Below are 27303 nucleotides of genomic sequence, written 5' to 3'. Positions count from 1 at the left end.
ACTGTGACGACTACAGCAACATTGTATACGTTCGCACAAGGCAACTGAATCTGTCAAGACTTTTTTTTTTTTGTACAAAGGTCTCTGAGAGGGTGGGTTGGCGGTTTTCATGAAGTTAAAAAAATGTTTGGGGTATCGACCAGAAAGGAATTGTACTAAAACGTAAAAAGAGGTGAAAGCCAGAGCAACAGGTGCTGTGAACACAGGAGGGAAGCCGAGAGCCAACGCGTGGGCTCGATTCTGGGAAAGGCGAGGGGTGCAGGTGCGTCAGGAGGGAGCGCAGCGGGTCGCGGGTCTTGGGAGGGGATGCACCGCTCCCGCGACAGGGCAGCAACTCCACCCCCTAACCGAGGCCTCCTGCGGCCGCGGGCGCCTGAGACCGCAGCGTCTGGGGACCAGGGCGCGCGGGCGCCTCGGACAGGTGGGCGGGGGCCGGGGGTCATGCAGCCGGGGGCTGCCGGAGGCGCTGCGTCCCCGCGCCTCGCGCTAGGCACTGAAGTAGCCGCCCCCAAGCAGCGGGGCGGGGGCCGGGACCGGGAGCGCGCGGGGGAGGTGTCTGCTCCCGGGGACTGAGGCGGCGCCGTCGGCGACATCTTGCTCAGGAGGAAAGCGCCGGGGAGACCGGGTGGCTGGGAGCTGCTGCGCGCGGAGGACGGGAAGGGAGACGCAGGCCAGCCCGGCGCGGCACCCCGGAGGTAAGATGGGAGGGCGCCTCGGGGACCCCCTAGTCCCGCCCCTGCTTGGCCTCGCTCCTGCGCCCGCCGGGCCCCGGCCTCCCGCGGCCCTGTCCCCCTAGCCCGCAGCCTCTGGCGTCCCACCTCCCGAGCCGTCCCCCGAGGTGGCCCCTATCCCCCACCCGCTCCTCCCGCCCCGTGCCCTGCCGGGGCTCTCTGGACTGGGTCACAGGACGCGACGCCACCTGCCGGGTCCTGCCGGGTCCTCCCGGGGCCCGCCCCTTCCCCGGGCCGGCCGCCCGCTCCCTCCGCCCCCTCACCGCCGCCCCCGCCCGCGTCCCGCCCCGTGCGGGCGGGGCTCTGGTTTAAACGTCGCGGCGGGCCGGGCGGGCGAGACAGGAGGGGCGGGCCTCTGTGTTGTGTCCCCGGTTCCGTAGGCGGCGGCGGCGGCGCGCACTCCAGCCGGCGGCAGGCACCATGGCCCCGGGGAGCGGGGTGAAGAGCGAGTACATGAAGCGCTACCGGGAACCGCGCTGGGACGAGTACGGGCCGTGCTACCGCGAGCTGCTGCACTACCGCCTGGGCCGCCGGCTGCTGGAGCAGGCGCACGCGCCTTGGCTCTGGGACGACTGGGGCCCGGCCGGAGCCTCGGACGACTCGGCGTCGTCCGCGTCGTCGTCGGGAGCCGGGGACCCCGCGCCCCAGGGCGCCCCCGCCTCGCCGCCCGCGGAGCCCGCGGCGCGGGAGAGGCCGGAACGGCGGGCGCGCGGGCCGGCGGAGGAGCTGGGCGTGGAGGCGGCGGAGGCCGAGGAGGCCCGGGACGCGGAGGGCGCGGACGAGGCGGCGGCGGCGGCGCTGCCAGGTACCGGGCCGGGAGGGGGCTGCGAGGGGCCTGCGTAGGGCTGCCCCGCTCCGGGTCTCGCTGCGCTCCGGGCAACCCCCCCCCCTCTTTTTTCCTGGTAGATGATGAATCCACGTCCCTTGACAAAATAAGGATGCTGTCAGCCCCGCCCTTGCCTTCCCACCCTTTATTTCCATAATAGGATGGCTCTGGGTTGAGCCAGTTATAGGAATTCAGCTGAAGCGCTGCTGAACTCCGTGTCTTCACCGAGGGCCGTGGTTGCTTCACTGCGCTCTGAAATCCCATCTATTTATATCTAAGCGCCCATTTTTTTTTCGCAGAGGAGCCCAGCTTTCACCGGATTCTCAAAGAGGACCTACCCCGGGAGAGGTTAAGAATCACGGAGCCAGGCTTTCAGTCTTATGAATGGGGCCGCTGTTTGCTGTGTTAACTCCCTGACCCGCTGCGCTGTCTCTAAAGAATATTTTGAATTTGTTTACGCAGGCTGTTGCGTAACTCCTGGTTGGTGGGAGAAAATTCCTCGTGAGGGCTAGGTGCTCTCTGCTCCTTGCCGGCGCACGGAGCCCAAGCGCGCATCCTTCTCCGAAGGCTGCCGCGGTGGAGGGCTGGAGCAGCCGCTGGAGCAAGGCTCTTGGGTGCTGGGTGTCTTGCTTCAGCCAGGGCCCTGCATCTTGTCTCCTGGCCAGACGGTCGCCGAGCTGCGGTCTCAGCATGAGAGGCCCGGAGGATGGTTGCTGGTGCCCAGCACCGAATTAAATGCCTCAGGCGGGATACAGCCTGGAGCGACGAGTGGTTCCTTCCTTCTGCCTTCTAACGTTGGCCAGATGCCTCTCCCTCTCCACCCCCATCCTGGGTCCCTCGATTTAAAAGATTTTGTTTGACAGAGATCACAAGGAGGCAGAGACAGGCAGGCAGAGAAAGGGGGGGGGCGGGGAGCAGGGTCCCCGCTAATCAGAGCCCAATGTGGGGCTCATCCCAGGACCCTGAGATCATACCTGAGCCAAAAGCAGAGGCCCAACCCACTGAGCCACCCAGGTGCCCCCCCCACTCGATTTTAAAGAGGCTCCTGCAATTAGAATAACCGAGAGCTTCTTAAGCCTCCAGTCACTAATCTTAGAATATGTATGGTCTCGTTTGACGTTCAAAATAGTTCTAACTGATGGGAGCATAATTTTTTACGTTTTATAGATGAAGAAATGGAAATGCAGGCCAAATGATCAGTGACTTTATTTTTGTTTGCTTATGGCATGGTAAGTGGTAATTAACCAACTCTGCAGTTTGTAGTGGTCTCTCTGCAAGAGGCTCAGGAGGAGAGGAGATGTCATCTTTGAGTCGGAGAGCCAGGCCACCGAGCTCTCCTTCCGTCATCTTAAGTTATTCTCAGCAATATCTGCTGCAGAGCGGCCTCTCCCTCTTCGTGTTCCTTGTCGATTACCAGAGATTTATGAATACCTGGAAGCTGGAGTCCTAGTTATAGCGATCGCTGGTGGAAATTTGAATAACAGAAGGTGGTGGGGTGGCGGGGTGGGGGGGGTGGGGGGGGTGGTGGGGGAAGGGTAGGGGAACAGACCTTCTGATTGATTCCTGTGGCACTGATCCACAGACCAAGTTGTGAGATGTACTGAATCAGACAATGTGCTTTTCTCCTTCTGGCCATTCCCTTTCATTGTTTCTAAGAGAGGTGTCAGTTATTTCTGTGGGTATAGAAATGCAGCTTTCAGATGGCATTGTGGTAAAGATGGTTCCGTGTTTGCCTGAATTCAGGATTATTTTGGTTTCCGTAGAGACACTGACTCCTACCAGTGGCTAAGGTCAGTCATTTCTTCCCTGCTAATATTTCTGGTTCAGGTGTTGGGCAGAAGGAAGGATGTTTGCTGAGTCCAGACTCCCGACTGCAAAATCCTTGTTTTCCAGTGGATGATTTTACATACTACAAGGATGAGCATTCTTGAATTCCTATAGAACATAAACATTTGGTTCTTGTTTTTATTGAAGCCAGATGTACACATGAATCCTACAGTTCTGTATGGCTTATTACAGAGATGCAGCAGCTCCCCAGCCACACACAGACCAGTTGCCCATTCCTTAGGGCTCCACTTCCAACTCCTTTGGTTTTTCTTTTGGTGCTGGTATCTATTTCTCCAAGTAACATGGAGAGTGTTCCTTGTAAATAACAATAAATAAGCAATTGTTGTTTGTTATTGATGGTATTGACACTTCTTAATTTTCTTCCCCAGTTTTTCGCATTATCTATCTGGCTTTCGTTCTTTTCGCCCCTCTCCTAACCCATGCACAAGGCCCCTCCCCATAACTTCTGAAATCTAGTCAGCCCGGAGTTGGTTAGGTTACAGTCAGTATCTACAATGTGGTGCCTGGAAAATGTTGTTCAAAGCTGTCCTGTATTGTTTGCCATGACTCCTTTTTCTCTTACAATACAACCAGCACATCGGGTTTGCTGTCACTCTCGACATCTTAAGACATCCCTGCCAGAGCCTCTGACCTACTTCCATCTGGCCTGGTTGCTGCTCTTGCTACCTGCTGCCCTGCCCGGTCCCATGTTGGGAGGGCCTTTTGGGCACCACCCCACAGACTCCTTGGTTTCCCTCTCGGGTAGGAGCCCTTGTGTGGCCCTCACATCATTTTCCTTCTTGGTTTACCCCTCCTGTTGGAGTTTGTCTTCTAGTAGCTTCGTGAAAAAGGGTATGTGAGACATGAATTTCCTAAGACCTTGCATGTCGGAAGATAGCTTTATCCTGCCCTCATGATTTGGTGGGTTTGTGGCTGAGCTTGGAATTCAGGTTGGAAATATTGTCTCTAAAAAATCTGGAGACATCGCTCTGTTGTGTTGTAACTCGTGATACTGCTGTTACAATCCTATGTCTTCCTGATTCTTGATTACCTGTCCCCACCGTCAGGAAGTGTTTAGGGTCTTCTCTTTGTCCTTTTATTTGGAATTTTTTCCTTGGTCTATGTCTGTTTTCCTCCAGTGTTCTGGGTGAGTCCTCACAGTGAAACTCCTGCTTTGTAATTTTGGTAAGTTTTCTTGAGTTGTTTTTTCATTTCTATTCTGTTGCTGTTCCTTTCCTTCTAAACGTCTTAGCTGGATGTTAGACTTCATGAATTTATTCCTTCCTTTTCTAATATGCACCCTACCCCCTATTTTCATATGTCTTTTTCTTCTATTCTTCTGGGTGATAGTCTCAATTGTATCTTCCCAGCTCTGCTATTACATTTCTTTTTAATTACTGGCATCCTATTTATTTTTAAATTTAATTAATTTTGATTTCTGGACTTACCTTCTTCCCCCTCTCTTTCTCTCTCCTACCCCCCTCTTTCTCTTTTTATTCCTTTTTAAGAAATAGTATTCTGTTCTTGATTCATGCATACAGTGTCTTCTATTATCTTGGTGAGGATATTACTAGCATAGTCTCTGGTTCCCCACTTCACCCCATTTTTGATTCTTTTTGTTTATAAACCTGTATTTCATGTTAGTTTTCTCAAATGTCTAATGACCCTTGGCTTCTCGTCCTGATTTAAGAGAGGGTGCTAAAAAGCTGTCAGGATGTTCTTTGTGCGGGGTAGGTGGCAGTGGGAGTGTTTACTATGGAATGCTTTGAAGCATGCCTTGAAGAGTGGCCTGGACTGTCTCTAATTTCTTTTTCATAGTCCTATTTCTTCTTAAATTAAATTTGTTTTTTAGCAAAGTTATACATATGCATAATTTTTAAATATACACTTAAAATGAAAAAAATAATTCTGACCGATTTCCCATATCCCTTGCTTGCTAGGGTGCACGTTCCAACTCTTTTCAGCTTTGGCCACCTTCTTCTCATCTAGATTTACCTGTTGGCTTTTTTATTTTAAATGTTGTATAATGACTTCCCATCATGGGAGATGATTTAGCTTAAGATCTTTGCTCTGCCCCCACCACCTCCCGATATATATATAGCAGCACCCACTTGTCCTACAGTATTAACTATACGACTATTTAAGCACTATTTAAGCACTATATGACTGTATGACTGTTTAAGCACAATTCTGTGTTTGAATTATTGTGGCTGGGTAAAATGGTATTTACTGGTGAGCCTGTAGTATATTCTGACTACATTTTCTTTTCGTTTATGTTTTTCCTGAAGTTAATCATTGCTTCATTTTTTGTTTGTTTATATATATTTTATATTCCCATCATTAATTCAGCTTGAAATAGTCTGGTTATACTTTAAAACTTGTCCTATGCTAGACACATGAGGTGTTCAATTCATTCAATTTTTTCCTTGGAGACCTTTTTTTGAACCCTTATCCTCCTTTTCTTATTGATGCTGCCCAGATCTGACACAGCTAATGATCTGGGGCTTTTCTTCACTGTTTGCCTGAGTCTTCCTTTTGTTTACCTCCTTTATCTGAGCCCGGTCTTATAAATCTCAAGAGTTCCTTTGTGTGGCCAATCCCTTCCTTTTGGTGTAACACATCCTCTGTAAATCCTGAGAATACTTTTGTGACCTTGCATGACTGAAAATGCCTTTACTATATCCAAAAGCTGGATTGATATTTTGCAAAAGAGAGAACTCTAGATTACAAATTTCAGTACTTTAAGGCATTTTTATATTGAATCCTAGTTTTTGGTCTTGCTTTTTAGAAGTACCATGCCTCTCTGACACCCTGTGTATGCGACCTCTTTTTGTGGGGGGAGGGGATTAGGAGGGTGTTTCTAAGAGATTCTCCTTATCCTATATCCTACATGTTCTAAAATTCTATGTGTATGCCCTTTTTTTTTTTTTTTTTTAAATGTTAGCTCTACACCAGATGTGGGGCTTGAACTCATGACCCCGAGGTCAAGAGTCACATGCTCTGCCAACTCAGCCAGCCGGACGCCCCATATGTGTGTCTTTTATCATTCATTGCGCTGACAACTTGGTGGGTCTCTTTAGTCTGGAATATTTCTTATAGTTCAGTAATATTTTCTAGTACCACTTAAAATAATTTCCTGTGGTCTATTCATTTTTTCTTTCCATGATTATTTTTAGTTGGATGGTGTAACTCCTGAATCAAATTTCTAACATTTTTATTTAAAACTTCTCTGACACTGGAATTTTGGATTCTGTTTCCTTGGAGAACTCATCAATTTTATCTTCCAAACTTTATACTGAAATTTTTAAATCTCCCTTTCTAGTCTTCAATTTTGAAGAGATTACATGTATTTTTTGTCCCCAGTGTTATTTTTTAAAAATTAAAAATTAAAAAATGGCATTCTGTTTTTCTTGGATTTCTTTTCACTCAAAAAAGAAAAAGCCATAAATATCCTTTGAGAGCTTCCTTGTATTTCCCAGTCTTTTCTGTATATTTTGATCTTTTTCTTTTTAGAGGACAGACTCACATGTTTGTTCCCAGCCTGTCTGCTCGCATGTAGGTTTGAGGTTTGGAGAGCTTTTCAGGAGCTCTCTATGTGGGGGTGCTTGTTGACTAATTGGATGAGGACCAGCTGTTTCTCTGAGGACTTCAAGCATAGTATACACCCATTTTTCTTGTGTTCACTTCCCAAACAGCAGGCCTCCAATCTCCTGCCTGGAGGGGTACAAGCCTGGCTGTCAGCATTCTGGGAACAGAGTTGGGGAAAGGGATCAGGGGCCTTGTTCTTTACTACATGAACCTATTTTCAGGCAGGTGTCACCCCTTACTTTTCCTGTGCCCTCTCTTTCTCCCTCTGGAGAGTAACCCATATGCCTTCTGGGCTGGGAGAGGGGCCATCACCTGGCTAATGGACTCGAGGAAAGTCTATGCAGGAGGTATGTACACCTACATCACAGAATTAGCCTGAAAACTAGTTGCTTAAGATTCCAGTACTCATTGGTTATTGCTCGTGGTTTCTGTGGGTGGAGTTTGGCCTGGGCACAGGGATGTGCCTTGTTTCCACTCTGTGCTGCCTGCAGCCTTGGCTGGAAGGTGCCAGGGCTGCGGGCTGCCTGCTGGGACCCTCACATGTGACATCTTTGTGTGCCCGGCCTTCCTCCTAATGTGCTGGCGGGCCTCCAAGAGCATGTGTTTCTGAGAGAGAGCGGGGCAGATGCTGGATTGCCCTTTATGCCTTACCACCTGGAGCCACGTAGCACCTCTTCACCGCATTCTTTGCTTACCAAAGTCTGCCCAGATTCATGGGGGTTCTAGAAGCATCTCCCAGTCCAGTTCTCCACAGGCACATTCATATTATGTTGTGAGAAGAGCACATGGGCTAGGGCACTGATTAATGCTGGACCTTCTGCTTCATTTTCCAGTTCCTTTTGGGGTTCAGTTTGTGTCCTGTGGGGCTTGCTTCTGCAGGGAGCTAGGATTCATCCTACTCAACCCTGCGAGGTCCCTTTTACATCTTCCTCTACTTTCCAGCTTCCAAAATTTTATCAACACCTGATGTCATCGCCTCCCTTGCTTTTTGTGCTGTGAGTTATGCCTTTTTTCCTTCACTCTAGTAGGCTTTTGGGATGAAGGGACTCTGCGCACATGTCATTGGTGCATATTTAACCTAAACTCTATTTGCTGTATTTTTTTTCCATTTGCTATATTTTTACTTATGTTTATTATTTACTTTTTTCTCTCTTTCTTGATCAGTCTTGCCCGAAACTTGTGAATCCCGTTAGTTTTTTTCCTAAACTAACTCTTGGCTATGTGGATTTTCTTTATTATATGTTTTTAGTAATCTATGATCTTTTTTCCCTTACTCTAATTTTCTTTTTTTTTTTTTTGAAGATTTTATTTATTTGAGAGAGAGAGAGAGAGAATGCATATGCAAGTGGGGGAGGGAGAGGGACAAGCAGACTCTGCACTGAGCTCAGAGACTGACACAGGGTTGGATCCCAGAACCCTCCATGACTGGAGCCGAAACCAAGAGTCAAATGCTTAACCCACTGAGCCACCCAGGTGCCGCCTCTAATTTTCTTTGTTTATTTTTCTAACTTTTTTTTTTTAAAGATTTATTTATTTATTTGCCAGAGAAAGAGAGATCACAAGTAGACAGAGAGGCAGGCAGAGGCAGAGAAAGAAGCAGGCTCCCTGCTGAGAAAGGAGCCCAATGTGGGATTCGATCCCAGGACCCCGGGATCATGACCCGAGCTGAAGGCAGCCACTCAACCATCTGAGCCACTCAGGCATCCCTATTTTTCTAACTTTTTAAGATGGGTGCTTATCATTGACATTGTTTTCCCCCATGCCTTTCTCTTTGGCTATATTGATTAAAGGCTTTAAATTTCCATCTGATTACTGCTTTAACTACATCATCAGTTGAGTATGATAAATCTTAACTCCCTGCAGGAGAAAGGCACAAGTTTTGTTTTTTATTCCTTAAGCAAAATATTATGATTTTTAAAATACACGAAAAATTAATAAAAATTAACACTTATGTATAAGACAAACATAAGGAAACATATTTATCTTTAAAATAAAAGTAAACTAGGGGCAGCTGTGTGGTTCAGTCAAGATACAGCATCTGTATCTTGATTTCAGCTCAAGTCATGATCTCAGGGTGGTGAGATCGAGCCCCATGTGGGACCCCTCACTCAGCACAGACTCTGCTGGGATTCTCTTTCTCCCCTTACCCCCCACCCCTGCTCACACCAAATAAATAATGAATGAATGAAAAAAGTATGTATATATATGTCTTTAAAGAAAAGAAAGAAAACCCATATACCAAAAATCTACAAACATTATGCTTGGTGAAGAAACTTTAGAAGCATTTCTCTTTTTCTTTCTTTTTTAAGACTTTTAATTGATTGATTGATTGACAGAGCGAGCACATGCGCATGTGCACCACAGGCAGAGGGACAGAGGGAGAGAGAGAGAATCTCAAGCAGACTCCACACTGAGCTCAGAGTCTGACGTGGGGCTCCATCTCCCCACCCTGAGATCATGACCTGAGCCGAAATCAAGATGTGGATGCTTCCTCGAGTGAAGCCATCCCAGGGCCCCTAGAAGCATTTCTGATAAGATCAGGATTAAGGAAGGCAGGACTTCTGTCCCCACTACTTTTTTTTTTAATTGTTAAAAATTGTAATAAAATATACCTAGCACAATTTCCAATTTTAGCCATTTTTAAATGTGACATTGAGTATATTCCCATTTTTGTGTGGCTATATGATTTGTTTTGATCTGTGCACTATTTAGAAATGTTTTTAAATATCAAAACTAGAGATTTTTAAAGTTTTTTCTTTTTATCTTATCAAGTTTAATTACACTGTAGTTGGAGGATACATTCTATGTGGTTTCAGTTTTGTAAATATATTAAGAGTTGGCTTATAGGGACTCCTGGTGGCTCATTTGGTTAAGTATCTGCTTTCAGCTCAGGACATAGTCCCAGGGTCCTGGGATTGAGCCCCAGGTTGGGCTCCCTGCTCCCCGTGGCGTCTGCTTCTCCCTCTGCGCTTCCCCCTGCTCATGCTCTCGCTCTCTCCCTCAAATTAATTAACTAATTAATTAATTAATTAAAAATTTGGTTTCTAGCCTTAGATATGTCCATTCTTGTAAACATCAAGCATTTATATTATTACAGATTCTATATCCTGTAGTTATTGGCTGCAGTGTTGTACATGTATTCATTAGGTTGAATGTATTAATTCTGTTGTTCAAATACTTAAAAAAAATCAGAGTGTTGAATAAAAGTTACTAGGACGGTGGACATATTCTTTGTATCACCCAGCACGGTCGTCACTGGCCACATGAGCTTACTGAGCACTTGAACTCAGACTAGCGGATCTGGGGGAACTGAATGGTTACCTTTATTTTAATTCATTTAAACTTATACTTAATAGCCACATGTGGTTAGGTATTGGAGAGCACAGTCCTAAAACAAGACTGAGTTTACTTTTGTTTGAATCTTCTGTTGGTTACTGAGAAACGGGGCTGTGCTGTGATATAATGTCCAGAACACTGTTTTTGTGTGTGTGTTTGTTTGTTTTTGGTCTGGAGGCTTTATTCCGAGCCTCCTTCCTTTGAATAGGATTCTGAATCCCAGATTCACACACGGTTCTCTTCGGCCAGACACTGCTTGGAGTTTTGTAAATATTAATATTCTAGTGGTCAGCCCCGTGGCTTCTGCAGTTTCCGTCTCTGTCTCCTGCTGCTGAGGAGGGCCTGCAGTTTGTCTTTTTCTGGAAGTTCTGCGGAGGGTGAATGCTGTTATTTTATTGTCTGCCAGTGATAACTCCTTGTGTGCCTGCTCTGTTTGCTGGTCGCTCGTACTTATGCTTGACAGATCACTCGCAGGGATAACGTGGGGCCTCAGGTCTCCGAGGACAGTGGAGTTCCTGGTGCTGGATGCCTGCGGACGCTCTGCGTTTTGAGCACTCCTTGCTTGGGAGAGTCGGTCCCGGGGTCCACGGTTGCCGGAGCTGAGGTGTCCACTCTCTTCACTTGCTGTGGTCTGGTTCCCTGACCCCATGTTCCCCCCCGTGAGCTGTGGGACAGCTTGGTTGCCAGATGCCAAATCTCTTCCTCCTCATCCTACTGGCCCCCACGCCCGGTCACATTTGGCTCCGTTAACTGCTACCTCCTTTACCGAAGCGCTTCCCTTCTTTGCTCACCTGGTTAGTTTTTCTTCTTTTCTAACAGTCCTTTCTTGCCCTTCGGCGGCTCCCTCCTCTGCCTGGCTGCTGCTTACATAATGGTCCCACGGGCCTGACTCCACTCTCCCCTTCTCTGCCTGCGTTGCTTCCGGGGTGACCTGTTCCACACGCAAACCCCAGCTCCCACCTGCCCACTCACTGCCTTCTCTCCCGGGCCCCAGAGTTAGTGGCCAGCTGCTGCCTGCTTCCTCGTTCCAGAAGCCTTTCACTTGTGAGGCGAGTATCCTTTCCTCTGCCTTTTATCGGAGGTTTTCGTTAGCCTGACCCTCCACTCCAAACACCTGTGGGAGCTGTAGCCTCCTCCTTGTCCCCAGTGCTGTGCTGCGTCTGGATCCACCGATTGGTCTTACCCGGTGCTGCTGGGCTGGCCACTCTGGAATGGCTTTGGCCCCACCTCCCTGCTGTTCCGACCCATGTGTAGTTCCCAAGTGTCCGAGAGTCTGCACCTGCTGAGCTCGGTGGGTCCCTCTGGTCCTCCTTTGCCTCCCCACCTCCACCATGACTACTGGTCTTCCCCTTCCCCTTTAGCTCATCCTGCACGACGGTAGAGGCCTTACTCCTGAGTTTGGCATAGAAACTCTGTGCTATCTGCTCCACAGGCATTCTGTGTGCCTGTCATTTTGAACTATTTAGACTTCCTCTTCTTTCCCAGGCCTTTGAACAAGACATTCCCCCTTGCTGAGATTCTCTTTTCTGTTTTCTTCCAGGTTGGCTTATTCTTTCAACTACATCATTATGACCTTCTCGGGGTTGGCTGCTCCGGCAGACCTGGGTTGGACACATACAGAGTGGGACAGGAAGAGAAGGAAGGGAATTGAACAATGATGATTCGGGTTGTTTTCCCTCTCTCAGTCCTGTGATTGCACAAACCTTCGTCTCCCCCTTTCTGTTTTCCTTTGTCTTGGTCTTGATGGTCTCCTCTCCCCTCTTCCAGAAAAGAGAAGAGAACAAGGTGAGGACACATGACTCAGGAATGTTTGAGTGATGAATGGATTTAGGTTCTCATGGTAAGATGGAAGACGGGTGTCCCACCTTATCCGCAAACAGCTTACGCCTGTGTTTAAAGATGTGGCACAGTGGTACCAAGCAGTAAACTCCAGGGTCAGTGCATGATCTGTTTCTTAAAATGTATAGTAATAAATGAAACAGTCTGGTAGAGTCAAGGTTGTTGTCATTGCTGAAGACCGAAATGGCAGTGATCTATCGAGGCTTCTTACACTTGTGCCACAGGATCTGGACTTCCTATTCAGGAGCTTACTCTAAAGGGACCATGGACAGAAGCAAGAAAAGAATCACAGCTAAAAATATTAAGGGACAAGAGTATGTCCTAAAGCAATGGCGAGGGTTTGACATAGCAACCTATAAACTCATCACTTGGAGACAAACTCTGAGACATATAAAGTGAGGGGTATCCTTAAGACCTTAGAGATCTTTAAACAGCCAGGGTAAGTGAAATGATGCCCCAGATGCATAAGGAGCGCCTATTCAAAAGGATGAAATTAGATCACAGTCTTACAGCAGACATTAACATTAACTCAAGTGGATTAAAGACCTGAATCCATAAAATTCCTAGAAGAAAACACAGGCGGTAAGCTCCTTGACATCAGTCTTCACAATGTGTTTTTTGGTCCTGATTCCAAAGGCAAGGGAAACAAAAGCAAAAATAAACAAATGGGACTACATCAAGCTGAAAAGCTTCTGCACAGCGAGGGAAACCGTCAATGAAATAAAAAGGCAACCTATTGAATGGGAGAAGATATTTGCAAATGACATATCCCATGAGGAGTTAAATATCCAAAATATTACAGAACTCCCACAACTCAACAAGAACAAAAGAAACCAAAATGACCCAAATTGAAAAAATGTGCAGAGGATCTGAATAGACATTCTTCCAAAGAAGATATACAGATGGCCAAAAGACAAATGAAAAGATGTTAAACATCAGTAATTATCAGGGAAATGCAAGTCAAAACCATTTGTGGTTATGATATGGTGATAGGGTGTTATGATAGGGATGTGATTGTGATATCTAATTGTAGATAACACCTCACACCTGCTAGAATTGCTGTTACCAAAAAGATCAGAAATAAAAGGGATTGCAAGGATGAGAAAAGAAGCCTTCTCACACTTGGTAGGAATATAAGTTGGTTCAGCCACTGTGGAAAACAATATGGAGATTCCTCCCAAAAGTAGGACTAGAATTAACCATGATCCAGCAATTCCACTTCTGGGGTTTTATCTGAAGACTACAAAAACACTCATTGGAAAAGACAGAGGCACCCCGTGTTTATCACAGCATGACTTACTGTAGCCAAGATACAGAGACAACCTAAGTGGCCACTGATGGATGAGTGGATAAAGGACGGAAGGCGTATAAATACACACGACGGACTACTGCTCAGAGTAGCCACAAGGAAGTAGGAAGTCTCCTATTTGCAACAACATGGGTGTCTCTAAAGGGTTTTGTACTCAGTGAAATAAGTCAGACTAAGAGAGACAAATACCATATGATCTCAGCTATATGTACAATCTAAAAAGCAAGACAAATCAACAAACAGAACAAAAACAGACTCAAAGATACAGAGAACAAATGGGCGCTTCCCAGAGGGAGCTGGGGGAGGGCAGAATGGGTGAAGGAGGTCAGTCGCTCAGTGATGGACAGTAACTAGGCTTACAGTGGTGATCACTTTGCAGTGTAATACAAATACCAACTTATGATGTTGTACACCCAAACTTTATATAATGCTATAGACAAGTTTTATGTCCATAAAAACAAATAATATAAATCCGGGCTGAAATGAAACATGCACTTGCAAAGGGTTTAAACAAAGCTGTGTAACTTTTATAAAAGATAAAAGGTTTATAAAAAAATAATGAAACTCATGTTAGGGAAGTGTGTATGTTTTAGAGCGTATCCTTAATGTCCGGTGTTGACCTCAAGCAAGGCAGTCCAATTTTCCTTCAGAGTTCCTCCAGCTCCTCTGACAGAATTTAGGACAGTGAGACCGTGGGTTCTGATTCATGTGGTCATTTCTGTCACAAGCGTTGGGGGAGCCCTTCTGTCCAGCTCTTCACACTGGGAATGTGGAGCTGAGCACCAGTAACTATGGAAACCACTCCCTATTGTGACTGAGGTCACCAGCTGGCTCTTACAAGGAGCAGGTAAGAGTCCTAGGGAGCTCTCCAGAGTCATGGAACAGCAGAAAGACTTAAAATTGAGTGTGTAAATGCAATCAGGAGCTTTCCATAATCGTGGTGCCTCAGGAAGAAATGGGATCCTGGAACTCTAGTTGAGTAATTTAAAAACTAACCTTTTGCGGCCGCTGGGTGATTACCACAAATCCAGATCTTTCCCTGAAGCAAGACATTGACGACTGGAGAAAGCTGTTAGACTGTGGTGCTTTCTAACTGTTAATATTTAATTAAGATGCTTAACCTCAGAATATGAGTCATAGGGGCTCAGTGGGTTGAGCGCCCAACTCCTGATTTTGGCTCAGAGTTCCAGCCCTCTTTCGGGCTCTGCCTGCTTGGGATTCTCCCTCTCCCCTCACCTGTCCTCCTCCCTCTAAAATAAATAGATAAATATTTTTTTAAAAAAAGAATACACATAACAGTTGTGGCTTTTGAATAGGCTTGGTTGAATAGTGATGTATTTGTTGTTGATTTTAAAACAGGATAGACTGAAAAGTATGATACTAACTTGTTTCCATATTTCTGTTTCCAGGAAATTATGAATTGAGCTATAAGTGAACAAGTTACTGAATTAAGCATTCTGAACTTTACAACCCAAATGTTTAATTACGTAGAACCATGGTTTGAAAGCATTCTCATTTTGTTTTATCTCCTTTTTTCCAAAAGCCCCGCCAGTGAAAGATATCAAAGAAAAACCTGAACAAGAGATCAGAACAAAAGAGACTGAGAAGTTACCTAACAGTACTGAACCTCGACAGCAACCAAGTGCCTTATTTGCCAGAGGAAATAGGAAAGCAGTCAAAAGTCCTCAAAGATCATTGAGTAGAATAAAAGAGAACAAGCATCCGTTTGCCCTTTACGGGTGGGGAGAAAAGCAGACGGATACAGGAAGCCAGAAAACTCACAATGTCTGCGCGTCCGCTCCGGTCCATGAGGTGGGTCCCATGAACCCGGCCTCCCTGACTTTCCTGGGAAGGTGGGAGGTGGGGTCTGTGCCGTGAGCATGTCCTTTGTTTACTGCGATGCTTTGGGGTCACGGTAGGTCTTCAGGGATGGCGGGGGGCCAAGGAGAGTCCAGACCCGGGCATCTGGTTGGCAAGCAGAAGTCTGGGTGTGAGCTTCCTGGGGATAGAGGGGTTTTGCTGGGGGTTAGCTGGGATCTGGAAGGTTTACCAATATGGAGGCAGGGGAAGAAGTGGCTGGGGTCAGGGTTTTCAGGCTCTTGGGGGGCCAGTAGGTCAAGGGAGGAGGAGCATGACCTGGCTGGCGGCAGCCCCTAGATTTGCCATGGGCCTCTTGAGAGGTTTCCAGTTCCTTTGGCTTTGATAACTGGTGTTCCTTGACTCCTTTGTTTTCTTTTGTTGGTTGGCATCTCCTGTAGTTCTTGGCATCTACTGTAGACTCCCTTTTGCCCTTTGCATTTGGTGTGGATGCTCATGTTTCCCCTGCTTGTCTGTACCGGGTGCCCCCTGCTGCTTGGAGCCTTCGTTGTCCTCTTGGTCCTGAGAACCTGTCTCATAAGCGGTCTCGGTGCGTGGAGCCCTAGAGCAGTTATGGACATTAGTGTCAACACCGCCACTACAGCCTAAAGCAAGGAATGAATGAAAAGAAGCAGAAAGTACGAACGGTTTGAATTCTGATGAAATACCATCATCAGATTTACACTGAGCGGACTTCTGCACGAGCCCTAGCAGATGGTGTTTTCTGGAGTGATATTTGAGACAATGAAGCTGTGCTTTAACAAAAGACTCTGGGATTAAGTTTAAGAGAGTTTTTCTGTAGTATGAATTGTTTTAAGTGGTAAAAATCCCTGGAGACTTTTTGCTTTTTTTTGTGTAGTATGTTGTCATAAAACATTTAAAGTCCTTTAATGGAATACTTATCCAGGCTTAATGCTAATAAGCTTTTTCAATAATTTTCCAGAGCCATTTTCTAGAGGCACTTTGCAAATTGGTTGCTTGCATTTCTAGCTAAAATTCAGTCCTGTGGCTGTTTTTGGTGGCTTAGTGTCTTGGTCGCTGACAGTGGGTGTGGGGACAGCCGTTCTGGAGAAACTATCACACTCAGGGCCGGGCTTGCCTCTGCCGGGCTTCAGGTGACCTGTGCCTAGCTTCATTATAGATACTCTTGAAAATTGTTACAAAAGCCATGTAAGTTATTATGCATTTATTGTGGAAATAATCAGCGTTTATTTTTGAATAACTTAGATTCATGAGTCAGCATTGCGCGCCAAGAACAGAAGACAGGTGGAAAAGCGGAAACTGGTCACTCAGAGGCAGCGCGCCCACTCCGTGGAGGTGGAGAAGAACCGGAGGATAAAGCCTCCGCCCTCGGAGAACCCGTGGGTGACGGAGTACATGAGATGCTACTCAGCACGGGCCTGAAGGCAGGAACGGCTGCCGGGACAGCCTCTTCGAAAAAGAGTCAGCGGAAGAAAGAAGAAGCAGAACAAAAGAAAAACCATCAGAGGAAAACAGACACAGGTTTAAGAAACCAGCAATGACCCGGCGTTTTCTGTAGGGAATTTCCCGAAGACTGCTCTGTTTCGCTGGATCCTGGTCACCTACCTCAGCAGTAGGGCGACAGTTGAAGCCATAGACATTTGGGTATTTCTGAAGCTAATTCCCTAAATATTTGATATTCTTATAAGAGTTTTGTTTTAAAGCATCTTAATCTTTTCGACACCGACACCGAATGCCTTTAAGTGGCTACAGATGCTTCGCACTCGGTATTTCCGCCAGCTTAGCTGGAGCCCATTTCCTTCCTGTTCTCACCCCTTCCCAGACCCCGTAGCCAGTAAGATCATCCCAACTTGCAGCTTGAGACCCATTTTCCTTATGTGGAGTTTTCTTGTGGAAGAGCAGCTCTTCAAGTGAGTTTCAGCACTAATACTGACTCCTTGCGCAGTGAAACCAGAACTTACTTGTGTTTTGGTTTTGGCCCCACCTCACGTAGACTGTGATATTTAAGAATTCTCTGGGTTGGGTGAGGGTCCTCTTTTCTCTTTAAATTGACATCGAGTCACTTATTTCATAGCTCAGTAGATCGAATGCATTCCAATGAATGAAGTGCCACTGCTATGTCTTTAGGGTAGTACTGAAGTTTCTTTGGAAACTTTTTCTATTATTATTACAACTTTTTTTTTTGGAGCACATAACGGGGAATCAGTTCCTCACTGCATTGTGGTGTTTTGGCACATAACTTACTGTGGACTTTCGCCTCATCTATAATGGCAGTGACATTTAGAACTTACAATGTGAAATTTATGTAATTATGTTGAGATTGTCCTGCTCACTGGGGACAGGGGGCAGATATTAAGATACCAATTAGAGATGTGGCTTACCCCTCCTTTCTGCACTTTCTTCTCTACAGACTCATTCATAACAAAGCTTTGACGCTGTACGTTACTCAGACTTTTGGCCAAAACGTGTTACTCCTGGATTCCTAGCCAGTAGGCCTTACAGAGAACAGCCAGTGGAAGAATAGTAGCGTGTATCAAGGCACAGATGTGAGTGTGTAAACGAGGTTCTCCTTCCCCAGTACATTTACTCTTGGGGTAGAAGGTGGTTTTGAGAAACGCTGGTTTCTACCCGGCAGATACAGGAATCTACAGGAAGGATGAGTGCTAAATTCTCTATAAGAGAGAAAAGAGGCCTCTGCCTAGGCCGGGTGTGCAGCTGAAGACAGGTGAATAAACTTTGCCATTAGACGTGAGGTTGAGTATTTTCTTGATATTTTTACTCTGTATCTTTGAAGTATTATGGTCAGTTTTTACTTTTGTTTTTAAGTAGGCTTCACACCCAGCGTGGGACTTGAACTCATGACCCTCTGAGCAGGGGTCGCATGCTCTGCCGAGTGAGCCAGCCAGGCACCCCTGCTGTCAAGTTTTAGAACACAAATACGTTTTACTCCACATAAAGTCTTCACACAGTGTCCTCTTACAACCGTATTGAGCTTGGAGAACTCACTTAATCATGAGCTTTAAAAAAAATACTTTTTAAACATCTGCATTGTTTCGCAGTGAATTCTTTCACATAGAGTGCTCTTCTAATAATTGAGATGTCTATTTAACAGGAGGTTCTGTATGCTGGTCCAAACGACCTTGTTAATAATTCTGGTGAACACTGCTGTAATATATTAAAGTCCTTAACCACTGCAAGTACCTGAAGGTGAGATTACTGTGACGTAGTGATGGTGTCGCTGCCTGTAGAAACTGTTCCTTTCTGACCACTTCCTGCATGTTTGGTTTTAGCCATGAAGCTCAAACGTTCCTGTTGCACCCGACAATCTTAGGGAAGCTACCCTTGGGGGTGGCTCAGGCCCCCCACCGATGGGCTGCCTTAGAAACCCAACTTCCTCTAGGCTTTGACCAAGCCAGACTCTCTCCTTCAGAGACAGATTCGGATTTAATGTGCTTACTACTGAAAACTCCAGATAGAAATAAAACCTAGAAGGCAATAGTGACCAATTGTCCCCCTTTTTAAGTAGAGGACAAATGAAGAACCTTTTTAAAGTACTTTTAATGTGCATGAAAAAAAATCAATCTGAATTAATTGTGAGTGCCCTTCTCACACCCAAGCCATTAGTTGGTTAAGGTGTCTTCTTTTTAGGGGTGAGAATTACCCTTTGAGCCCAGGATGTTTTTTGGGTGGTAACAATTCAGTGGTTTTACTTTTTCCTTCTCACTCTAGAAACTAATGTATTTGTAACCACGTTCCTAGTTCATGGGACACATTGGAAGGCAGGAAGATAGTTTTTTAAAATTACCTTTCATGTTGAAAAGTTTTAAACTGTTGGAGATTCCAGTGACACTTAGAAAGATAGAATAAAGTAACTGCTACATAGACGCTTTTGTATTTTGGCTTTAAATTGAAAACTGTTGACCATAAACATGTTTGCTATGTTACTTTTATTAAAAACAGTAATAGAATCCTGAAAAACAGCTAGCAGTCTCCTGGACCAAGGTGGATGAGAAGTAAATAGGAACCAGTTCTTTCTCTTAAAACCTAGAAGGCTGCTCTTATGCAGGAGTATCCGAAGCCTGGGTACTTCTGGTTTTATATATGTATCTATATATATCTGTATATATATGGACTCCTCCACTGCCATAACATTTCTAAGCACACATATACATTTTTTAAAGTTTACTAAACATATAATAGGGTGTAGGTTGTCTTAGTTGCTCCTGAGGTAGTGGGCACATATTAATGGCACTTCATATATGTAATCGCTTTGTCAATGTTTCATTCAATAAAAATTGCTAATAACTTGAAAGGTGTGTATGCAAGGTCACTCCAACTGAATTGCAGCTACATTGCATGAAGGGCGTCTGTGCATTGTTAGAGGTCACCTTCCAAAACAAATCTGTGCTATTGGCGGGGTTTAAAAAATTCTGTAGTGATTCCCCTCCTCCTTTTAACTTGAAATGCTGGACTGAGCGTAAACTTTAAAAATGGAATGCTGTAGTATTTGGCATTTAAAATGTTTAAAAGTATCATTGGCAAAGAGGGAGAGAGGCAAAGCATATGTTAGACGTGAAAACAACTTTTCTTGTCGACTGCTTCAGTAAAAAAATAGTTTCGTGGATGGTTTTACCCTGGACTAAATTAAAAATGGTGCTAATGTTTATTTATCTGGATTCTGTATTTGGTTTGATAGTAAAATGCTAATGCCTGACTCATAAGGTCCTTACTATAGTCTGGTGATAAGTTACTTTAATATTTAAAGAGGGATGCTAAAGATGTGACCTGATCATTTCAAAATGTTTGCATTTGAAATGGAGTTTCATACAACAGAATGAATAGGGAGTTATTCAGTATAAGTATCTGCATAATACCAAATTCTATGCAAGGAACCATGTCTAGATTATTGGCCCAGACAAGCCTACTAGTGTGAGATGGAGATTAGTTACTTCTGTAGTACTTATTTCCATTTTGATGAAAGGACACCTGCATGAAGACACTGGAAGCCTCTTTTTGGATTTCTTTTATAATTAGCAAAACTGTACTTAAGAATAGTCTCCCCATGTCGTTATGTTTATTTTGAGTATGGACTTCACTTTAACATTCTGAAGGAACAAAGGCTGGGCACCTGTAATCACAAAGCTCAGGTGATGAGAATTTGGGGTTGTATTTTCTAAGAACTACATTTTGCTTTTAGCTTATATTTAATATTGCAATTACTTGGAAAATGTGAATAAAGTTAATTCATCCTGCAGGCTAAAATTTCTGTTTTGTGGGAAATCTGATTAGGACATCAGTGGTTGAAGAAAATGTATGATCATGTTGGCTCCTAAATGGATTTTTCATCAGACCGATGTTTCACAAGATGTATCATACCCAGCAAAAATACTTTCTGTATATACCCTTTAAATTGAGCTATAAAATTTTCCTTGTCGTTTCCCTCACACCTTCCTATTTTGAAAATTACCAAAGCAATAGTGCATTGTTAACATAATTTAAAAAGCAGCAGAATCTCAAAAGTGAAGGCTCTTCCAGACACCCCCCCGCCACAGCTTCACCAAAGTTCTGCCCCCCTTCGAAGAGGAAAAGAGTGTTAAGTTGGGTACGTGAACTTGCAGACCTTTTCTCCAAACACTTATCTACAGAGTTACACGCTCTTTGGGGGGTGTACAAGTACGTAATATTGTTTTACACGTTCTCTAGCTTTTAGTATCATAGGGAAGGTTTGTGTTCCAGATGGAAGTGGAGTTAACACACACCTTCCTTTTGTTCTCACTGAACACAGCAAGGAAACCCGGACAGCATGCGCGTCACAGCTACTGGAAGACTCGAAGAAGTAAATAGCACCAAGCAGGTCGGGGAGAACGCTGGGATTCTAAGTCCAGCTGAAGTGGTGAGTTTACCATGTTTGTATTCTTCGGGTGTCTCCCAGCCAGAAGGCAGCACAGCCCCAGTTGCACAAGTGAGCACAGTGGTGCAGAGGCCCTGGAGAGGCCAGGCTTGCAGAACAAAAACAGAAGGGCTAGAGCTCAGGGTGGGGACCATGCCCTTTCTTTGCTCTCCTCCTCCTCCATTTTTCATGCTGAAGCCCCAGCTAATACCTTGGCTGCCAATAGGAACCTGTGAGAGCCAAGAGTCCGAGGGAAGGGAATTTCTTTTCCATTTGGTAGAGCTGTGGCGTCAAGGGGGTGGGGCTGAGGCTTAGTTACTGGAGTGGGCTGGGAGGGCTGGGCTAGAGCACCCAGGAAGTATGGGAGAGAGAGTAGGGACTCCACAAAGTTTTTATGAGCTTGGGCTCACCCCTGACCTGCTCACCTGGTCCACACTATTCACCTGTAAAACAGACTCAAATTCCCCCTGCCTCCGGGAAGGCTGAGCAAAGTTTTCGAAAACAACACGCCATACCAAAGACCAATCAGGAATAGGATAGTTTAACATTGTAATAAATCATGTCAGAAAAAACAGGAGACCTCTGCTGATAGAACCGTGGTCACAAGATGGTGGCAGATCCAAAAAGTATTGTAAAGGCTTTGAAAGCTGAACTGAGGTTAGAATGAACACTCACAGGACTTGTGGCCTGGACCTAACCAGACGGACAACTTGCTAAACCAAAGATGTCAACGTTCTCCATAGGATTTGCTTGCATCTCCTCACATAGCATTCAAAATGCATAGGCTGCAACCCCAAATCACCCAGCCTGTAAAAAGCCATGAAAATAACTCTAATAGAAAAAAAAAAGTTAATATATACAATCATAGACTTTCAGGAAGCTATGATTAAAATATTCCAATAACTAATCACAAACTGATGAGGGAGCAGAAGGCCGGCTGAGGACAAAGCAAAAGCTGGCACCTTGCACCCCCTCTCCACTCGCCCCCCCCTCGGTAATGTGTGTGACATTCCTCAGGCACCCCTGGCTGCCCTGAAAGAAAAACAAATAGTTAACTTGCAGAGATCACAATCCTGCAGGACAGGAGTCTCCTTTGGTCTACAAATGTCCTAGTGATTTACAACGAAGAAGCTGTCTTACCGATAGCCCAACTTCCAGAGACAAGTAACTCAGTTCCTCAAGCCCTAATGTCACCCTCCCCTCCATAAAACTGAAGGAGACTGAGGCAGAAGGAAATGTAAATAAAGTTAAATTTCTTCTAAACCTAAAACTCACTGACAAGGATGTTTGATATGTGACACTCCACCAGGAAACTCCCAATTGTCTTCATGTTAGTGTCTCATTAGAGGGAAAAACAGCCTTGGCTTGACACCTACCAGGCCTCCAATATCCTGACAGTCTTCTTTACCGTGACAGCCCTTCTGAATGTCCCCTTTGTCCTCACCTACCCAACTCAGTTACCCCTGCCTCCGGGAAGGCTGAACAAAGTTTTCGAAAACAACACGCCATACCAAAGACCAATCAGGAATAGGATAGTTTAACATTGTAATAAATCATGTCAGAAAAAACAGGAACATAGGGCCAAGCAGTCATGGCCCAGTCACTTACTGCCGAGTCCACCCCTACTCTGCCTTTAAAAACTCTGACTGTAATCCAGTTCGGGGTCCAAGTCCCTATTCCGCTGTGATGGGTATACTTGGGCCCAAGCTTAAGCTTGTTGAATAAACCCTCCTGTGATTGCATCGGTGTTGGCTTCTTGGTATCTTGAACACGAAAACTAGGGCACAACATTTGGAGGTCCCACTGAGATCTAGGAGACCCCCAGGATGCCGACCCGGAGGGTCCTGTGCCGGCTGGTGAGTGCACTCGTTTTCCTGTTTGCGCACCTACTTTCTGGGAGCTCCAATCTGCATTTTTACCTGTAGGAATTCCAAGCTGTATCTAGGTCGACATTGGCTTAAGCGGGCGCGCTGGTGGGCTGTCGACCGGGGGTCTTGGGAGACGTCCCTTGTCTCTGCCTGGAGGACGACATCCTCATCTGTGAGGAGAGCTGGCTGCCGTTGCGGTTGGACTGCCCCTCAACTTCCTTTCAGTTTTGTCTTCACTGCCGCGCCAGATCTTTTGTCTGTGTGAGTGTGTTCTTGTTAATTGTCATTAGTGTCTTGGTCTTGGTGTGGACTGAGGGCGCGATGGGACAGAAACAGACAACCCCTCTGTCTCTGATGACTGACCACTTCTCGGACGTCAGGGAGAGAGCGCATAACCCGAGCACAGATGTATGAAAGGGAAAGTTTCGGACTTTCTGCATGTCTGAGTGGCTATCCTTTAATGTTGGATGGCCCCGGGAGGGAAATTTTCAACTACCTATTATCTTACAGGTTGAGGCCGTCATCTTCAGAGAAAAACCCCTGACCAAGTACCTTATATCCTGGTCTGGCAGGACATGATCGAGAATCCTCCCTCCTGGCTTAAATCTTTTCTTCCTCCCAAAGCAGGAGCTACATCCAAGATCCTAGCCCTGCAGAACCCAACTCCTAAGTCTGACAAGAAAACTCCGCTTTACCCCGTCCTTCAGGGCACTCCCACAGAGGACCTGATTTTTCCAGCACCCTACCAGGTCCCCCCCACATCTGCCCCTCCAGCAGAAGCATCAGGGGCTGCCGAGGGAGTGCCGCTCCCCCTCCCAGATGGAGGGGCCCCCGTGCATGGGCTAGTGGCAGGGACACGTGGACGGACCCATTGGGCAGCCCCAGCCCCAAACTGGGGAGTGGCCGATTCCACTGTCCTTCTCCTCCACGCCATGGGACCCCCCAATGAAATGGGGGGGACAACCGATGTTATATTGGCCATTCTCTACTAGTGATTTATACACTTGGAGAACCCAACATGCAAAGTTCTCCAATAACCCAAAAGATCTGATTGGTCTTTTGGATACTGTTCTTTTCACTCATCAGCCCACCTGGGATGACGGTCAGCAGCTCTTAAAGGTTTTCTTTACCACTGAGGAAAGAGAGCGAATCCAGGTGGAAGCCCGGAAGTCCATCTTGGGTGAAGACAGACAGCCAACCCAGAACCCCAGCCTCATAAATGCAGCCTTCCCCTTGTCTCGCCCAGCCTGGGACTACAACTTGGCAGAAGGTAAGGAGAGGGTCTGGGTCTACTGCCAGACTCTAATGGCAGGTCTCAAGGCTGCAGCACGCAAGCCCACCAGTCTGGCCAAGGTATATGATGCAAGACAGGGTAAAGATGAAGAGTCCAGCAGCATTCCTAGAAAGGATCATACAGGCGTTCAGACAGTACACCCCTATGAATCCAGAGGCCCCAGAAACCAGAGATGCCATTGTTATGGCTTTTGTTAACCAAGCTGCTCTGGACATTAAAAGGAAATTTCAGAGCGTAGAAAGCCTAGGAGAAAAGAACCTACAGGATCTGATACTGGTGGCAGAATGAGTCTACAATTACAGAGAGCCTGGAGGAACAACAGGCATAAGTGACTGTCAGACCCGGAACCTGGCTAAGATCCTACTGGCCACGACCACGGATGACCCACGTGAAAAACAGAGATGTCTCAAGAAGTTGGCTTCAGGAGCAGGTAAGGAGGACAGCCCCCATCAAGAACGCCCCAAAATGAATAAAAGCCAGTGGGTGTATTGCAAGGAAGAAGACCACTGGGTAAAAGATTACCCCAAGAAAAAAAAACAGAGGCCTCCGCTGCTATCCTGGAGGTTGAAGATTTAAATGAATGGGGGGTTGGGGTTCGGCACCCCTCCCCGAGCCCAGGGTAACCTTTAAAGTGGAGGGGCAACTGATTAAATTCCTAGTAGACACCGGGGCACAGCACTCTGTCTTGCTACAACCTCAAGGGAAGTTGGCACATAGGACCCCATGGGTACAGGGGACAAAGGCACTCAACCATATTCATGGACTACCCAAAGAACAGTGGATCTCGGCGTGGGCCGGGTACCCCACTCCTTCATGGTCATCCCTGAGTGCCCCTACCCCTTGTTAGGCCGGGACCTACTCACCAAGATGGGAGCCCAAATTAGTTTCCACCCTAAAGGGGCAAAGGTTCTGGATAAAGAGGGGCACCCGATCCAGGTGCTTGTCATGAACCTTGAGGATGAATATTGTCTTCACCAGATGCCCTCAGCACCAATGACCAACATTGACCACTGGTTGCAGGAGTTTCCCTAAGCATGGGCAGAAACTGGGGGAATGGGACTGGCCCAACATTGGCCAGCGAAATACATTGAACTAAAGCCAGGAGCAGAGCAGATCCAGTCAGGGTCCGCCAATACCCCATGCCTCTCACAGCATGGACAGGGATCACCCCACACATCCGGAGACTGCTAGACTCGGGCATACTGTGGCCTTGTCAGTCGGCATGGAACACTCCCCTGTTGCCGATGCGAAAGCCACACTCCAATGACTGTAGACCAGTCCAGGACTTGAGGGAAGTTAACTGACGGGTGATGGACATGCACCCTACGGTCCCAAACCCCTACACTCTCCTCTACACCTTGCCCTCAGACAAGACTTGGTACACAGTGCTAGACCTAAAGGATGGCTTTTTCAGCTTGCCCTTGGCCCCAAAGAGCCAAGACCTCTTCGCTTTTGAATGGGCGGACCCGGAGAAGGGCATCAATGGCCAACTCACCTGGACTCCGCTTCCGCAAGGATTCAAGAATTTTCCCACCATCTTCGACAAGGCACTACATGAGTACTTAGGTGAATTCCGTTCTAAGCACCCTAATCTGACTCTATTACAATAAGTAGATGATATCCTGTTGGCAGCAGAAGACCAAGAAACGTGCCTACAAGGCACCAAGGATTTGCTTCAAACGCTAGCAATTCTGGGATATGGGGCTTCAGCTAAGAAGGCCCAGATCTGCAGAACAGAGGTGAGCTACCTGGAGTACAAACTGAGAGATGGACAAAGGTGGTTAATGGATGCACTGAAGGAGACCATCATCAGGATTCTGGAGCCTCAAAACATCTGCCAGGTGCGTGAATTCTTGGGGTCAGCTGGGTTCTGCCGATTGTGGATTCCTGGTTTCGCTGACATAGCCAGGCCCCTCTACGAGGCCACAAAGCAAAGACAGGACTTTGTGTGGACTGAGGCCATGAACAAAACCTTCAATGACCTTAAGCAAGCCTTGCTTTCAGCCCCGGCACTCGGGCTGCGGAAGTAATCTGACTAGGCCCTTCCACCTATACGTGGATGAAAAGGAAGGGGTGGCAAAGGGAGTCCTAATTCAGTATATAGACCCCTGGAAGAGGCCGGTGGCCTACCTCTCAAAGAAATTAGAAGCATGGATGGCCTCCATGCTTAAAAATTATTGCTCCAGTGGCCACCATGGTTAAAGATGCAGATAAGCTGGCTGTGGGGCAGGAGCTATACGTCACTACCCCATATGCCATTGAAGGGGTGCTCAGACAACCCCCAGACCGATGGATCAGCAATGCCCACTTGACCCATCACCAGAGCTTGCTTTTGAACCCTACCAGAATTTTGTTCCAGGAGCCAACAGCCCTAAACCCAGCAACACTGCTCCCTAACCCTGACTGGGAACCCTCCCTACATGACTGTCAAGAAATCCTGGCTCAGGTGCACGGAGTCAGAGCCGATCTCCAGGACCGACCACTGCTGAATGCAGATGACTCCTGGTAAACGGATGGCAGCAGCTTTGTCCGGGAAGGAGTCAGGTATGCAGGGGCAGCTGTGACCACAGAGACAGAAACTGTCTGGGTGGAAGCTTTAGCGGCTGGGACATCTGCCCAATGTGCAGAACTGATTGTGCTAACCAAAGCGCTAACCATGGGAGCAGGCAAGTGGATAAACATCTATACTAATAGCAGGTACGCCTTTGCCATGGCCCACATCCACGGAGCCATTTATAGAGAAAGAAAGCTCTTAAAAGCAGAAGGAAAGACTATTAAAAACAAGGCAGAAATCCTCGAGCTCCTAAGGGCCCTCTGGCTAACTAAGTCACTGGCCATTATCCATTGTCTGGGACACCAAAAACCAGACACGCCAGTGGCCAGGGGAAACAGACTGGCGGACTTAAAGGCAAAAGAAGCAGCTCTTTCGGTGAACCATGTCTTAGTGATCACACTG

At 46.5% G+C, this 27303-nt stretch overlaps 1 protein-coding gene across 2 annotated transcripts; it reads left to right on the top strand.

Moving 5' to 3' along the window:
* The first annotated feature begins 545 nt into the window (after nt 1-545).
* On the top strand, nt 546-20557 carry LOC106004282 (centriole, cilia and spindle associated protein). Of its 2 annotated transcripts, XM_045087087.1 has the most exons (4): nt 546-695; nt 1112-1536; nt 15000-15268; nt 16541-20557. In XM_045087087.1, the coding sequence occupies exons 2-4, from the start codon at nt 1152-1154 to the stop codon at nt 16715-16717; spliced, it is 831 nt and encodes a 276-aa protein (XP_044943022.1). In that variant the 5' UTR covers nt 546-695; nt 1112-1151; the 3' UTR covers nt 16718-20557. The 2 variants fall into 2 exon arrangements, with proteins under 2 accessions (XP_044943022.1, XP_012904360.2); XM_013048906.2 differs by lacking the exon at nt 546-695 and having other exon boundaries at nt 1047-1536.
* Nucleotides 20558-27303: the final 6746 nt, after the last annotated feature.

Source organism: Mustela putorius, unplaced genomic scaffold, assembly GCF_011764305.1.
Source record: "Mustela putorius furo isolate JIRA1106 unplaced genomic scaffold, ASM1176430v1.1 tig00001033_pilon_pilon_pilon, whole genome shotgun sequence".
Taxonomy (NCBI): domain Eukaryota; kingdom Metazoa; phylum Chordata; class Mammalia; order Carnivora; family Mustelidae; genus Mustela; species Mustela putorius.
The sequence above is the reverse complement of the archived record's forward strand: the minus strand, read 5'-3'. Positions and strand labels throughout refer to the sequence as shown.

Bases quoted from the DNA above. Each gene is read 5' to 3' on its own strand.
- LOC106004282 (XM_045087087.1), top strand. From the start codon at position 1,152: ATGGCCCCGGGGAGCGGGGTGAAGAGCGAGTACATGAAGCGCTACCGG. The intron at 1,537-14,999 runs GTACCGGGCCGG...TTTTTCCAAAAG, and splicing joins GGCGGCGGCGGCGCTGCCAG to CCCCGCCAGTGAAAGATATC. The intron at 15,269-16,540 runs GTGGGTCCCATG...TGAATAACTTAG, and splicing joins CGTCCGCTCCGGTCCATGAG to ATTCATGAGTCAGCATTGCG.